This window comes from Acinonyx jubatus, chromosome D2 (assembly GCF_027475565.1).
Source record: "Acinonyx jubatus isolate Ajub_Pintada_27869175 chromosome D2, VMU_Ajub_asm_v1.0, whole genome shotgun sequence".
NCBI lineage: Eukaryota > Metazoa > Chordata > Mammalia > Carnivora > Felidae > Acinonyx > Acinonyx jubatus.
The window spans coordinates 29,901,761-29,917,761 of NC_069393.1; the positions used below are offsets into that span (position 1 = coordinate 29,901,761).

Here is a 16,001-nt window from a genome sequence, read left to right on the forward strand (position 1 = left end):
AAGCACAGCATTTTCCAAGTGAGTATTTGCACTTCAGAAAACTCACTCAGACCAGTGCACTGGCCATCACAGGGAACCCCTGGAATCAAGAAATGGGCGGACTTCCCAAAGATTCGGGGAAACATAAAAACTATTCTCGTCCTTTGCTTCCCTCCGAGGAACCTTGCAGCCCTCCACTGCAGGAACACAGTAGACGTGACAGGATGGTGTCCGGAGCCTCGGCTCCAATACTGGCCAACAAGAAGTAACAATTGTCATTGGCATCATTGTGCGGCAACTCTCACCGGCTGAGCACGTGCCATGTGTCAGTATTAAGCACTTACCGTGCACAAAGACATCACACCAAAGTTTTGAAGCAGGTCATATTATCATCCATGTTCTACAGGCTCAGAGAGGTTGAGTAACTTCCCCAAGACACGTTGCTAGTAATAAGCAGAACGCGCTCTGGCTCCAAGCCTTTGCTCTGATCCCGCGCTGCCCGCCTTCAAGGTCTTATCCACCTCGGGGAGCACAGTGGAAGCCCCCAGGCATTACGCCATCGGCCTTCTGCGGCTGAGGAGACCCGTTCCCAAGAAGGCTCCCCACGGGCACACTCGGCCCCTTTGTCAGGAAACCCAACATGTGAAAATCCAAACTCAAAGTCATTAAAGAACTCCCCATTGCCCCTTTTTAAATGGAGAGTGATCCTGGCGCATACAAAGTGGGGTTCAATTGAGAAAGAGGATGCTTAGGGAAGTTTTGCAGAAACAAATGAGCTCCTTGAACCAACCTGTCAATATACAAATATACAAATAGCTGCCTATGATCCGGACCAGGACGGGCCAGAGACGCACGTACAATGAGAGGACCTCACAGAACCAGGGGCCACCATGAGCCCTGGACACACACGTACACATGGACGCTTGTACGCTCATGTGCAAGCACACAATCGTACATGCACACACTTGTACACGCATGCCCAAGCACATCTTCACACGCTCACACACACGCATGTGCACACACACACACAAACACACACACATATCCCAGGGTTCTGGATAAAATCATTTTGCCTCCTAATAGAATATCAAAGGGATGAAAACCAATTGGGACAAAAGTTGCCATGTCAAAGCCTTTCAAAAATGGACCCTCGAAGAGAAGGAAGTGGGTCCTCTGTTCATCACAGACCGCTCTGGGCTCGGTGTTAGCAACGCTGGCCACAGATAGATTCCATCGACACTTCCCTCCACCTCCAGCTTTGAGCCCCACTGCTCCCTGTCCCCGGGCCTCAGTTTCCTCCCCTGCCCCCTGCCCACCTGCCTGAACCAAAGTCTCCAGTTTCTAGAGGAGTAAGGATGGGTGCTGGCCTCAAATCCTACTGGGAAGAAGATCCTAATTAAGAGACGGTATTTTCCCTCTTTGATTTTTCTTTTTTTCTTTTTCTGTTTCTAACCTTAACACGGGAATGATCCTAAAGTTTTGATGTTATTTTTTTCTCTCGGACTAAACCATTATTTACAGGGGGAGAGGGGGAAGAAAGGCTCTAGAGGGCCTAAAGGGGATAAGGGAGACCAAGGAGCGCCTGGATTAGACGCCCCCTGCCCGTTGGTATGTCTTCATTTATCACTTGCATTGTTCTGGTGTGTTCCTTGAGGTTTGCCAAGTTTGAAACCAAGAAGGCAAATATCCGCTCACTCGGCCAGGGAAACTCTGCCTGCTGTTGGCTTTGCCTTCAAACCACAGCTGCAGTCATTCTGGTTGAACCCCTTTCCTTCAAAGCTGTAGAACAGTGGACGTGTGCAAATGAGAACCCGCTCCCGAGGAAAGGGATTTGGGGAGCAGGCCTTGGCCGCGAGCTCCAGCATGGCTTTGGAAGCCGCTGTAGCATTTGTGAGCCCCTCGTTTGCCTTCTTCGTTTCACAGCCCCCTCTGTGGCCAGCAGTTCAAGCTGTTTTGGGATCCTCTGTCAGGATGCAGGAGACCGCCCGGGTTCATGTCCCCCGGGGGCCGTCTATACCCCAGACTGGGTAGAACAAGGCCGGAGAAAGGGGGCTCTTAATATACAGCCTCCCGATGCCCACTAGCCATCCAGCTAAAACCAGTAGGGAAGCACCCCCAGACAGGCTTCTGAGGACTGATTTGTGGCACATCAGCCGGGCTTCTCAAGTGCCTTCACAATCCATGGCTCTGAAAACGATGCTACGCTACCTTTGAAGTTCATCTGCGCTGTTTCCAATTCAGTCTTTAAACGGGGAGGGGGCTGGTCGTACATGGCTCAGCTCTCGTGGCAGCCAAAGAGAGCGCAGAGGTTGAATCTGGGACAGGAGGATCAACGGGGATTTGGGCCCTGCTCGTAGATGCCTCAAGGCCCTGCATCCTGGCTGGGGTAAGACTTGGGCCTCTCCACTCCACAGTCGGAGCTGGCCGGCCTCAACCTAAATAATCATCGTGGTTGGTTTTGTGAACAGGGACACCGAGGTTTTAAAGGAGAGAAAGGGGAGCCGGGGTTACCAGGGCTGGACGGACTGGATGCCCCGTGCCCATTGGTATGGCATCACCCTCCCTCGCCTGCATGGCCGACTCAGGCTTCCCCACGTGTGTGGTTCTTGCCCGCATGCCTCTCCAGCCGCCCTCCTCACGCCTCCTGCCCCATCCACTCAGTCTCCACTTCCTGCCCCTTCTCTCTGTAGACGCTAAGGGTCACCCTGCCCTGGCTGGTCCTCAGGGCCTCCAAGCATGCCCCCTGGAGCACGCAAAGCTTGCCAGATGTTTTCTCGGCTTCTTCCTCCAGCTGCTGCAAAAGCACATCCCCTTACTGTGAGCCATCCCGCATCCGACCCTCCCTTCCTAGGGGCTTCTAGGCAAACCTGCCCCCAGAAAGTCAGGAAGGTGAGATCCTCTGGACAGGTTCTTGGCAACTGTGACTTCTCTTCCTTCACACACTGCGGTTGGTTCAGCAAGCATCAGCTGAGCCCCAGGCGGAACATTTGAATGAGATGCCTGAGCCAGTCCCACACCCCTTCCCGTTCCGCCATCTTGTGATGTGGCCGGGGACAGACGGGCATGCTCATAAACGTGGGTAGACTGAGAAGTTCTAGAACTGAGGTAGAAGAGGGGGCCACTCTGCCCGTTCTTCCAGGCTGGCTCTGGGGTCGTTACCCCGGTGCTACCACCAGAACTAAAGGATGGTCCAAGGTCAGGATTTTAGATACTAAACGATTCATCCTTTTTGCTTCAACCCGGGGAGACACTACAAGACCCTCGCTTGGCTTCCCTCCCTTTCATCTGCAGATGACCCACCACCGGCAAGTCTGGAAGAGAATGGAAAGGTCGAGAATGTAGTTGAGGAAGAGAAGAGGGGAGACAGGGAGGCTCTTAGGAACCCTCCCCATGCATGTGCTGGCCGAGTGGCCACAGTGCTGCTCACACCTGGCTCAGGGTCTGTCGGGCAGGGACGTTCTAGCCCCATAGCCACCCTTTCACCTCGCTGCAAGGGAGAAATGGACGGCACCTCACTCCAAGGCAATTGGCTTAGAAGGTTCCCACTCTCCTAAACTTCCCCAGGAGGTCTAGAGTGCACGTAACTATTTTCATACAAGTAAGAGATGAGGACTCCAGGTCCCACGTCTCACCCCGGGGTCACACGAGAATTATCTCTGAAGAGAAGAGAAAAAGTTGTAGGAAAATATGCTGTGTGCCCCTGAGAAGTGACCACGGAGCCCCGTGAAGGGACTTTTTAGGACCAGTATAGACAACAAAGGAAGACTGCAGGGTAGCATGCTCCCCCTTCCCCCCACCCCTCTGCTGAAGCCCCTGCCCACTGCCCCCACCTCCCCACCGCCTGGCCTGATGACCCCCGAGCATGCAGCCATAGGACCCCCGGTCCCCCCAGAGCACCTCCACTAATCACCGGCCAGGTCTCCTCTCGACCACGTGCCTTCCGTGGCCTGAGTACCTTGAGTTCCGCTGGCCCGCGCAACCCTGCTCCTCTCTCACACACTCCCTCCGCCTGCCCCACTCTCCTCTGTTGCCCTGCCACCATCACGTGCCAATGGGAATGCCGCCGTGGCCCCGCGGAGGCTCCTCTCCCTTCCAGAGTCCATGTGAAGTGTTGCACCACGGCGGGCTGGGGAAGGGGGCAGGTCTCCATGAAGCCCTGGAATGCACCACCTCCCCCTGCAGACCCTCCCTGACCCAGAGGGGACAATGAAGGGCATCTTTATTTGGTCCTTAATGCAAAGCGGCATTTTCTGCAATAACATCCCATACCGATGTGTCCTTTGTCTATGAATCCCGCTGGGGAAGTGTACGTATCTTCCCTTTCTTGTTTCTCGTCGTGGCTCTTTTCCCGTCCCCTGCCCTGTGTCGTTGTGGACATGGGGGCAGGGGGAGCTATCTCAGTTTGAGATAACTAGGCTTCTTCTGCCTTCCGCGGTGGGCCGGCTGGCTGCTACCTGCCAGGCCAGAGGTTTAGGCACCTGTCGTGGTGGATGAAATCCATCTGCGGCACAGAGGGCTCCCATTCAACCACCTCTGGGCTAACCGCTTGCTCCAGTCATCTGAAACCCTGCATCCATCCTTCTGTGCCCTGGAGCGTGGAATTCTAGGATCTGGGCTGCAATTCTAGACCAGATCTAGGCCCCGGTTCAGCCTCACACTCCCACCTTGTCTCACAGTTTCCAGATCCCCCCAGGGTATGCCAGAGGGGGCCAGGACATCAGGGCCTGAGAAGCCTCAGAACGTCCTGGGGCTACAGGTGCTCTGTGGGTGCCACCGGCAAAGGGGACAGATGGGGCACGGTTGATCCCCATCCTCCACTTCATCTCCGCCCCCGGCCCCAAATTCCCAGTAATGGCTGAGGCTGAGCCCGAGGACAGCGTCACCCTGCTGAAGGCACCTCGAGACCATGTTGCAATTCCCATGAGGTTGCTTGCCTCTTTGCACCCCGCCCTCCTCCTTATTGATTAACAGATGGGAACCGCCTAGATCTCTTCCTCCTGCTGCTCAGGAAGGGAGGAAACTAAGATCATAGGAGAGCTGGGGACACCTTAGTGATCACCTCATACAACCGCACCTTCCCCAGGTTTCACAGAGGACGAAACAGGCCTCCAAGCGCTGAATGACTGAGCTGTGAGCACCTAGCATTCAGTACAGCCAGAGCAGAGACCTGCGCGGCCGAGGGCTGTTCCTAACAGGACACTCAGGTCACCGCTGCTCGCTGACCCCACAGGCTAGGGCATCCCCCCCCCCCCCCCGCCTTGGCCTTGCACGGTGACTGTGTGTGACCCTAGTCAGTGGGAAGTCCGGCTTGCCTCCCACCCATTTCGGAGGCTCTGCCCTGAAGCAGAGGAGAGGGATAGACAAGAGGCGGGCTGCCACAGTGTTTGTGGCCCTTGCTCCCCTGTCCTGCCTGCTCGCCGGGCTGTCCCAGAGTCTGAGCCACCTGCCTTCCTTCCTCCCCGCAGGGCGAAGATGGCTTACCAGTCCAGGGCTGTTGGAACAAGGTAAGGCCGCCCGGTGGTTTGCGGTGCCTCGGGGGACACAGGGGTCCTTGGGGCTCCATTCTCAAGTGACATCATGCACGCACACTTTCCACGCTGGGCCTTTCTGCAGATGAGGTCGCAAGGCATGGGTCGAGAAAGGAATGATCCCAAAGGCAGGGTGCCCATTAAACATCCCATTCACTGCACGCACTTAGAGAACCTTCAAAAATGTTTTTTGAGGCATCCGCGGACCCCAGCGTACGGCGGGTCCATGTAGCCCCACAGCCGATCTCTTCATGCTTCGTGTGGTTAATTTCTACAGCACCTTTCCTCCAAGGACTACTAGACCTTGGGGTTTTTTGTTTTGGGTTTTTGTTTTTGTTTTGTTGTGTTTTAGAAAGAGAGAGAGACAAAGAGAAAGGGAGGGCATGAACGGGGAAAGAGACAGAGAGAGGGTCTCCACACTCAGGGTGATCCCACAACCCTGGGATCTTTGTGAGCTGAGCTGAAATCAAAAGTTGGACGCTTAACCGACTGAGCCACCCAGGGCGCCCCTAGACCGTGTTTCAAAATTAGTTATCGGCACCTATTCTCGCAGCGTTCACGCGAGGTCAGGTAAGCCACATGATGACATTTATACAGATGTCGGGAATCTAAGTTGCTTGAACTACAAACTCACTTAGCTTCTGTACCTCCTCGTAGAGACTGACCGGCTCACCACTCTACCCTTCCCCTTGAACTTAAGCTGCCAGAGCTTCCTGCTGGCACACGGGGGACCTGCTGCCCAGCGTCTCCTGGGCTCCCAGAATTCCCATCAGCAACGAGCTTTCATTTGCTCATGCTAGCCTTGGCGTTGGCATCATTAACACCGTCTAACACCACAGGGCTGTGCTCCTGAACCCAATCACCCCGCTCAGTCCGGGCCCCCAAAGCACAGGGCTCCTCTGTGCTGACTTGATGACAGCCATCAGGTCACTAATCCGGAAGCCCACCCGGGTCCTCGGCAAAGGTGGCGGCCGCGATGCTGCCCACCCTCCCTCCGCAGCCACCCTCCACCTGGCTCCCACCGAGACTTCTCACAGCCCTCCCTACGCGGTCTCCAGGTGTTGGTCTGTCCTTCTAAAAGGAGAACCCAACGTATCCAAGAGTTTGTGCGTAGCTAACCCAGCCCTGTCTCAGGGACAGTAGTGGCCCGCTTAACAATGAGATGAAGAGTTCCTCTGTGCTAAATGCCCGGAATCTCCTTAGCTCACGGGATTGAGTTAAAGGTAGTGAAACCACCAAGACACCAGGCCCAAGGTGAAGTACATGTACCCAAAGCATCCCTGAGCAGAGAAGGGAAAAGCTCAGCTTCGAGGGAGATGCCCCCCCGAGAATCCGTCTCTCCAGCCATGCCTCGTCCCTTTGGTGTGTCCCTTGAGACCTAGTTAAAACTCCACAGGCGGAGGGAAGAGACGTGTCAAATGACGTGTTTCCAAGATTTCCTTCTTCAAGGTTGCCGCTGATGGTTAGGAGATGGCAGTGGTTGAGGTTGGCAGGGGGAGAACAGCCATTGTCCAGAGCTACGGTGTCTTGGGGAAGTAACTAGAAAGCCTCCTGTCTGTTGGTCCACACCAGAAATTCAGTCCGGGACAATGTGGTAATTCATCAACAGCCAAGCCCCCAAAGGCCACATAGAGAGCAAGTGCCCTCTAGTGGCCAGGAAGGGGGTGACAGGAAGGCGAAAGTAATTTCCTGCCTCTGCCTTCCTTCGGGGTGCAGACAGCTCTGGGGTCTTCCGCCCAGGGGGTCGCGGGGCCCCGTTCCAGAGCTGCCCCCTCAACCCTCCAGAGAGCACACTCCTTCCCCACCAGGGAAGTAGACGCCCGCAGACCCACTGACACTAACTCTACGTTGTTTTGTGTGTTTTTGTTTTGCAGTGATGCCTCTAACCTGGGATTGGCCTGTGTGTGTGTTTGTACATAGAGTATTTATTTTTATACAGTTTTCACTTTTTGAAAATGCCGGAAGTATGATGCATCTTACAGATTATTATTAAAAAAAAAAGAAAGAAAAAGAAAACCTTGCATATTTTGTACAGAAAATGCCAACCTCTTTCCTTTTGTTTACAAGATGTTTTGTATACGTCTACGACTCTAATACACTTTTTGTTTGTGAGTACGGGCATATGTTTGCATGATATTTGTGCACACTTATTAAGTATTGAAGCTTAATAAATTATAGTGTTCTGGTGCCGAAGGGGGCCGGCCAACACTAAGGTGTTGGCTAGCTTACGTGTGGACTCACGGGGATGTGGACATCGGTGGTGTTTTTGCCAAGAATATTTTAAGCTCTTATGGATTTTCATTATTAAAAAAAGTTAAACGTGGCAATTCCTGATCCTGATCAATCATTAAATTAAATATGTTCTTTCTTGTGAGAGCAGCAAGTTCCGAAGCAGGGGTCCTCAGAAGTAGACAGCAACTGTATGAAACTGTGAGGTCCAACAGAGGGAGGGAGGGGACTCTGAAGCAATGTCTATTGTAAGATATCCCAAGTTCTTTCTAGAGCCATGTGAACATCTCAGATTCACTTGTGCTGAAACCCTCTAGGATCCCCAGGGCTCCAAAGGGCTATTTGTTACTGCTTTTGGTTTCTTGGGGGGGTTTTTTTTGTTGTTTTTTGTTTTTGTTTTTGATGATTTTGTGTTTTTCTTCCTTTTGAGCGACAGTCACTAGTCACAGCTACCGCTGTTGGTGGCCGTTCGTTTGACACAGATTTGCAAGGCCCACGCACCACTAGCAGCTGGAAAGCTTGCCTCGTGGCCATTGCACTCTGACAAAGAACATTCAGAAAACACTCACAAATCTAGGCCAGACTGGCACTCCGAAGTTGTGTTTATTTGTTAATAAATAGAGGGTTACAGAGTTCTGTTCACAGCACACGGCTTAGGAGAGGTCTCAGGGAACCTGCCTTAAGTACCCCCTATGTGTGGCACACAGGTTTACTGTTCGATGTTTTACAACGTACATTGGTGCTTCCTCGGGGCTTGAAAATAACACGCTGCTGTAGGCACAGTCACACGAACGCTACGTTAGGGGGCTTCACGTTCGTGGGACCCTTGCCACATTGTGGTAAGGGGACCACCGGCTGCCCCGACCCAGGGGACCAACCATATCAACATTCTTACTCTAGACGGCCACTCATGTGTTTTGGGAATCCACTTCCTTCTCTGCATCTCAGCTTCTTCGTTTGAAAAGCAAACGAAGCTACTGAAAAGTAGACCTGGAGCTGACCTCCATGGTCACTGACCGGTCGCCTGTCCCCTCCCCACGGGGCAGAGGCCCACGCCGCCCGCCGGCACTGTCGTTATTCCTGTGGCGGGAGACTTCCAGGATGTGGCCCTTCCCGAGGGATCCTGAGTCCGGGATGTTATCAGCCCCAGCAAGGGCCACCTTCTTCACGCACAATGCCGCGAGCCCGGCCCCACGGAACTTTCAGGAGCTAAGAAAATATTTGCCTTTTCATTTCTTTTCAATTCAGGGGGGAAAAAAGAATGTCTAATAATGAATCCAGCCAAGGTTATATTCATCTTTCTGCCAGAGCAGTCATAAAATGTAATTGTGGCCATAAAAGGGACTACGGGCCCTGAAAGTCAGAACGCTGCCCTGCCCACATCCTCCACTCCCGGAGAGAGTGGCCGCCTCACCCGCTCCTTTTACTTCCTCCCACCCTGGCCGGACTGAGGTCCTGAGGTATCAGTATAACCTGGTTCCTGTAGACCCACTCCCTTTCAGGCTCTCGTTGGAGCAGTCCGACCCCACTGATGGCTTCAGGCCAGAGTCAAACATTAACTGGAAGGCTCCAGAACCTGAGCTTCTGTGTGAGCTGAGTACTCGGGGTAACTGTCCCCAGGGAAAACCCTCGAACTTTATGTCCATCCTGGTGTTCACTTCCTTATTACACCCCCCCCCCCGTTGATACCACAGGGATCCCCTTCACTAGAACATAGAGAATAGCCTAGAAATATGTGTTAGGGCAAGTTTAAAAGTCAGCGTCAAGGAGAAATAAGTTGGCAGGAGAGCCCTGGATGGGCAGGGGAAGGTCCTCCACACATTTCACTGCAAGCTGCCCGGTGGTCGGAGACAAAAAGAAACAACCGGCCGGGGGCCACCCTGCCCTCCCCGGTGCGTGGCCGTCCACTGGTTTGACCCTCACGTGCTTCAGTGCCTCGTGTATCTTCAGCCAGGACCTCCTCCCTGCAGGGCCTCGAGCTGCACACCTGGGGCCCCCTGGCCCCAGGTGACTCAACTCATCTCTGTGTCACACGGGGTGCGGGGACGTTAGAAGCAGGGAAACCGATGGTGGAGCGGTCCGCAGAATAGATCAGGACTGACACCGGCAGAGCAGGTGCACGAGATGCGGGAGCATTGCGGGAGGGCAGTGCCGGGGGCCGGTGACCAGAGAGGGTTCACAGAGGTTAAAGACACTCACTCCGTCCCTGGGACGTGCAGCCCCTCCTGCTGAGACGTGCCTGCCCGGGAAGTGAGTGGCACACCCAAGCCCCGCCCCACGGAGCCCATTACAGTCCTTCTGGCAAATGTTCTCTAGGAACTAAGTGCTGGGTCTTGAGACCTATTGCCTTCTGGGGCTCACGCCCCTGCCTACCTGGAGGCTTACCAGAAGACTGACCCGGTGCCCCCCCCATGGTTGACAGTGGAACAGGGTGGTCTAGGCCCACATAATCGCTCTCACCAAGGTCAGTGACTTGTGCCTCTGCAGTCACGTGGGCCAAAGGAAGCCCTCCACCTCGCTAAGGAAGAAACGACTCCCTCCACACCTCACCCCTTCTCAGCCTCCCCCTGTGCTTCCTCCCTGCCAGGCCGAGGACTGGCCTCCCATCCCCTGACCTCATCCGGCAGAATGGAGCGCCAAGGACACGGGGAGAGTTGGGGTTAGCCCCTGAACAGGGAGGGCGCTGGCCAGCAAGTCAGGAGGCTCGGCTTCCAGTCCTTTCTCCGTTGTCAACTATGTGGCATGGGGCACCTTACTCCTGCTGTTTCCCTGAGTGTCAAATAAGGGAGTTGACTTAGGTGACCTCTGACAACCCTGAAACCCACTGATTCCACTGACCGGTCGGCTCCTGGGTGGACCGGACACTGGAGCATTCCCTGCCCCCTCCGCCTAGAGCCCTCTGGCTGTGACAGTAGTATGCATGGGGTTGGCATTGCAAAACTGTGTGCTGCATGTGTGTGCTCCATAACCCTAAGCAGAGGACCCCAAGCAGCCCTGTGCTGGTGGGGTAGGTGAGCGGGGTCGGCTCTCGGAGGGCAGGGATGGCCGCAGAGGCACTTGCTCTCATCGGTATCTATACCGCTAAATTAATCAGAGACAAAGCTATAGGGGTTTAACTACCTGGCACACAGGGAGGATCCCCAAAGCCCCACAAAGGCTCAAGGACACAGTGCTGCCGTGGTAAGGTTCGCCTTGCCTCCCCCCATATCTGGCTCTCTACACCCCTGACCTTACACCACCCCTGCCCCCCGCCCCAGCCCTGCGCCTGGATTCACTTTAAGGCACCCTGAGAGTCGAGCACCTAAGCTAGAAAAGAGAAGGGTGGGCCGCCGGTAAGTGAACCAGAAAAGAGGACGTACACAAAGAGGGAGGCAGGGAAAGAAGGAAGGACCAGGACCAGGCAGGGGCCGGCTGCTCGGTTCTTCAAGGAGCAGAGTCTTGAGGTGGTGTTTCTTCGAGGCTGCCTGCTGCTCACTGTGGTGGGGGGGGTTGGGGTGGCACAGGGAAGGAGAGCCGGGTTTCATTCGCTAAGGCGGGATTCCACGCACAGAGTGACTCCCTGGTCCCTAGAAAAGCCTGCCCCTGAGCAACACCCAAGCCTCTGTCCAAGAACAGGGTAGACGGAGGCGAGCAGGACTGGGGACAAGCCTCAGCACTGCGGGGCCTTCCCCGGCAAGGGTCGGCTTACACGGCCCACACACATCTCCGCTTCTTCTCCACACCCTTGCCCACGCCGGGTCCTCTGCCTGGAATGCTGTCCTTTCTCACCTGTCAAAATTCAGCTCTCACCACCAGGGCCCTGGGAAGACGTTTCTGGGTTCCTAAGTTAGGTGAGTCTTCCTCCTTGGAACAACCCAGAACTCTGTGTCTTTTTCTTCCTCCGCCTTCTATTGGAGGAGGAAAAGTCAGTCTTCCAACCCAGACAGTGAACTCTTAGAGGGGAGGGACTGTCTAATGCCTTAGGCACCTAGAGACCTAGCTCAATGCCTCCCTCCCATGGCCAAGGTTCATAAACATCCATGACCTGCCGAGCTAACAGTCTACTTGGTGAAGCACCTACTATGTGCGGGCAGTGGGGCAGGAAGGCCAGGGCTCCTATGGACTGTGAGACACAGCCTGCCCTCCAGGATTTAACAGGGGTGCCCAGCAATGCAAAGACGTATGCGCTAAGTGCTAAACGAGGGCACAGCCAGAGGACTCTGTGGCAGCCAGTGTGGCCAGAATGAAGGGAGGACAGAGTTTGCCAGGGAGGGAGGACAGAGGACAGAAGGAGGAGCTGGCCCCGCGGACAAGCAGTCTTCCCCTTGCCTTGCCCGCCATCCCAGGCACAATCTTCCATTGAGCATAATCCCGGGCCATACTTGCTTCTCCAGTCAAGGGAGGGCAAATGAGATTTCTACAGAAGAAAGCCGGTAGGAAGGGGGGCCCACGCCGGGAGTCTGCCTGGGTCGGCCAGGTCTGTGGGCTCCCCCTGGTCCGGAGAGGTATCCCCACGTGCCGATCACTGGTAGGACTCCTCCTCAACCTTCCCCTTCTCTATGCCTCCTCAAGGGCCAGAGTCCATGGTTGGTGGCCAAGAAGTGAAGCCAGCCAGCCCAGAGCCTTGGGGAAAGCACCTTGCCCTGGAGGAGGGAGAAGAAGGAGAGTCTCAGGCCAGACCCTTCCCAGGGGCCTGGCTTGAGGGTTGATCAGAGGGTGACCACAGGTGACTATGGGCCGTCTGCCCTTCCTGAGGGCCAGCGCTCAACCGGAAGAGTGAAGGCTCGGCATGCCTGTGTCTCCAGCTCTCTGCTGGGATTTCGGCTACAGCCACAGCTGGGACCGTCTGCTGCTGTGCTGCTACACCTTTAAGGGCTCTTGGATGCCCCTTTCTATTGGACAATTTCAGTTCTCTGAGCAGCCTCTCCCGCCAGCATTGTCATTGTCCCACCTCGGAAGACCTCCCCTCCCCGGGAAGCTGGGGCCGGAGACCTGTCACCTTCCTAGCTCCTTCTCAGCATGTTTCCTTTAACTTCGTTTGGTGCGTCACTGTTAACCCTTTTACTTCCTGGGTTCTCTCAAATGTCATCGGCTGATGAGTGTACCAAGCTGGAAAACCAGAGAGCATTTGTCTTCAAGAGGAAAGAGCGATGATGTCATAGAGGAGAGAAGCCTGGGCAATGAGGTTGGACGCCTAGGCTGGCCCTCAGAGCCAAGGGCCTCGCGCATGTAGCCCAGTGTCCTGAGAGGCTCCAGCCGGCACTGAGCTGAAATGATGGAGAGAGGCAGCAATCGACGTATTTTCAAGAGGATCTGGAATAAGCCCTCTTCCTTTCGCGGAATTGTTGAAGGGACAGAGCTTGGTAACTACCCGCCCACTGCCTTCCTTCTCCCTCGGTCACCCTATGCAGACCACTTTGCCACCTGCTTCTTCTGTGAATAGGATGGCGATATTCTCTTGTCCCATCGAGGACTTGTTGCAAGTAAAGGAAGGCACCGTTGATAACCGTGCGCCGTGACGACAGATGTCAACCTGGCCAACCAGGAGGTGTGGTCACACTAGGACCCAATTCATGAGTCACCCCCCAGCCCCTCCAGGGCGACCACTGGCAAGGATTCAACACCTCCTGTCTCCTTAGAGCCACGACCATGTACCAAGGCCTAAAGTGTTGGGACCAGGTGGACATTGTGTAGAGCACAAAGATACTGCCCCTGTTCTCACCTCCACTCACCTCTGGTGGGAGATAAGATCAGAACGGAAATGAAATGACGCCCACATCTGAAGGGCGGGTAGGCCAGAGAAAGGCAGAAACAAAGGGCGGTGGGTATTCAAAGGCAAACAAGGTCCTTCCTGAATAAACCGACAGCTCCGAGAAATTCCTCCCCAAGGCACTTTCAGGAGGGAAAGACTGGATCACCCAGGGCACACATTCTGACCTTAACTCCATGACATCTTTTCTCAGCCCTGCAAGCCAAAGCAAATGCATTACGAGTTTATTATTTTTCCCATTCACAGTGCCTGACCCACAAAGGTGTCGATCCAGTCCTGACCCTCACTGATAACTGATAACTCCACGTTCTCCCCTTTTGGATGCTTATCGTAAGTAGGAAGAGCGGCCTCTTTACCTGAGTCGGACGAGCACATCCAACATCCAGGGACTGCAGACAGACAGCTTGAGTCCATCCCGGACCCCTTGGGGGTCAAGGACCCATGTGTATAACTGAATATGTCATAACTAATAGACCCAGATGGTGATCCACACATGACACGGGGCTCAGTAAGTACTGCTGGGTTTTTACAGCCGGGTGAACCAGCCACCCAACCCCCCTGCCCTCTGCATGGGGGCATGGGAGAAATAAAAAAGCATCCCTATATGACGTGACACACAAATGAATGGGTTTGAGGACTTTCGATGACTCACAGGATCCTGGACATTTGTATACAGACAAATGGTCTTCCGCACCTCCCAGCAAACCACTCTGAGCCAATAACGGTGGAGGAAGACAGATCCATCACAGCCACCTTTTAAGAGAGGAACCTGCCAATCCTGGGCTCTCTTCTCTGTAAGAAATACAGTGACACTGCCCGCCAAGAGACATTTTTCTTGCACTCCGCTCATTCCAAAGACCAAATGTTTTATTGCAAATGTCCGCCAAAATAAACAGGCCTGCAAGTCCCACAGCCAGTGGGACAGCGCCCTGGCCCAGGGAGGGAGGTGCGCGTGCTGGCCCTGACTGCCACTTGCCCCCCCCCCCTCCCCGGGGCCACCATGGGCAAGCCCGCAGCGCTCCGTTCCCTCATCCCTGACCGGGGATGGGCTCCGCCCGCCTCACGGGCAACGGAGGACCGTCCAGGGAAAGGACTCGGAACACAGAAAAGCGCCATGTAAGGTTAGACAATGCAGTGGTTCATGTTCACCGTCCAGGAAAAAAAAAACAAAAAACAAAAAACAAAAAAAACCTTGCTTTTCATTGTCAAACCTCAACTAACTGGAGTCGCTTGGAAAAGATGCATTAAAATTTCTGGCAAATCAGGTTCAAAGCAGGCCCTCTTGCGTCCACACAGGGGGCCTGGAGGACAAATGTTAAGTGTGCTGAATAACAGTGAAGCGGAAACGTTGGGTGGCCGGTGGTGGGGGGACAGGCCGATGGTTGTGGACTGCCCCATGGGAAGTTGCTTTTTAAAACTAAATCCCATAAATACTGCTAAAGTTTTATTTTTCTTTTCCCTAACAGGGAAAAATCAGCATTTTTTGAAATCCTTCTTTAAAATTCCAGTTACCCATATTCCTGGTTGAGGAATGAGGATTCTCCTTTTTATTGACCCCAGCAGAAGATGTTTCCTTGGTGCTGGGCTGGCTCCCACCCCCCAGCAGGTTCCCACCCTCCTTCGAATCCCACCCGTGCCCTCTTAGACGCTGTGGGCGAGGCGCCCCCAGGCTGTCAACCTGTCGTCTTAAGTTGAACAATCGTTACCTCAGTAATTCACTAGATAAAGCTCTGTTGCAGGAACCTTCAGTGCGTTTAATTGAGCTTTAATGCATTTTTTCAAAGCAGGTCAGAATGTAAGTTTCAGAATTGCATAATGAAGGTCACAGCTTATCTGACCACTGTATACATTAGGCACTGGGGAGGGGGGGTGGAGTTTCCAAGAGTAATCCCTAGATGATAAAAGCTCCAATTAATTACTTTTTTTCTTGCAATTATTTTTGGTAAGGACCTGTCTATACTGCAGGCAGTGGGTCTTTTATATGGAAGAAAACATTTACTTGTATATAGTTTGCTAACGATTGAAGTTTTTCTATCATTTCTGTTTTGATGTTAAAGCGAGATGTCTTCTTTTTTACTAACGGTATTTTTCCTATGACTTTTAAAAAGTTATTTCCCCTGAGCTCTCCTTTGGGTCAAAAGCGCCTCCTGTGAAGGCACCTTGGTGCTAAGCCTCCTGGAGTGAGCCAACCCCTCACCCACTCTCCTCATCCTGAGTGTCCCCAACAACGTGCACAGCTGTCCTGTGACCCCTGCAGGAATCCCTTTCACGCCTTCGTGCCGTTTACCAAAAAGAGGTCATTTTTTAACATGCAGGACCTTTCCTGGGCTGCAGGTCAGTCCCTGATTTCCGAGGGGCCCCGTTTTTACCTCCATACAGTGCCCGGGGCTGGCTCTTTCTCACCATGTAAAGTAGATGGTGAGAGGCCGAGAGGTTTCTACATTTTTGACATTTGTGGCACTTTCCCAAATGGTTACCAAACCCCTTACTAATCTCTGACCCTCCCCCAAGGGCTA

At 53.9% G+C, this 16,001-nt stretch overlaps 1 protein-coding gene across 1 annotated transcript in view; it reads left to right on the forward strand.

Moving 5' to 3' along the window:
* The window catches only part of LOC106967193 (collagen alpha-1(XIII) chain), a 79,564-nt gene extending 72,047 nt beyond the window's left edge, over positions 1 to 7,517 (forward strand). Inside the window, exons 36-38 of the mRNA XM_053207058.1 lie at positions 2,448 to 2,525; positions 5,445 to 5,483; positions 7,382 to 7,517. Coding sequence (XP_053063033.1) covers positions 2,448 to 2,525; positions 5,445 to 5,483; positions 7,382 to 7,384 — 120 coding nt within the window. The 3' untranslated portion in view covers positions 7,385 to 7,517. The remainder of the gene's footprint in view (positions 1 to 2,447; positions 2,526 to 5,444; positions 5,484 to 7,381) is intronic.
* Positions 7,518 to 16,001: the final 8,484 nt, after the last annotated feature.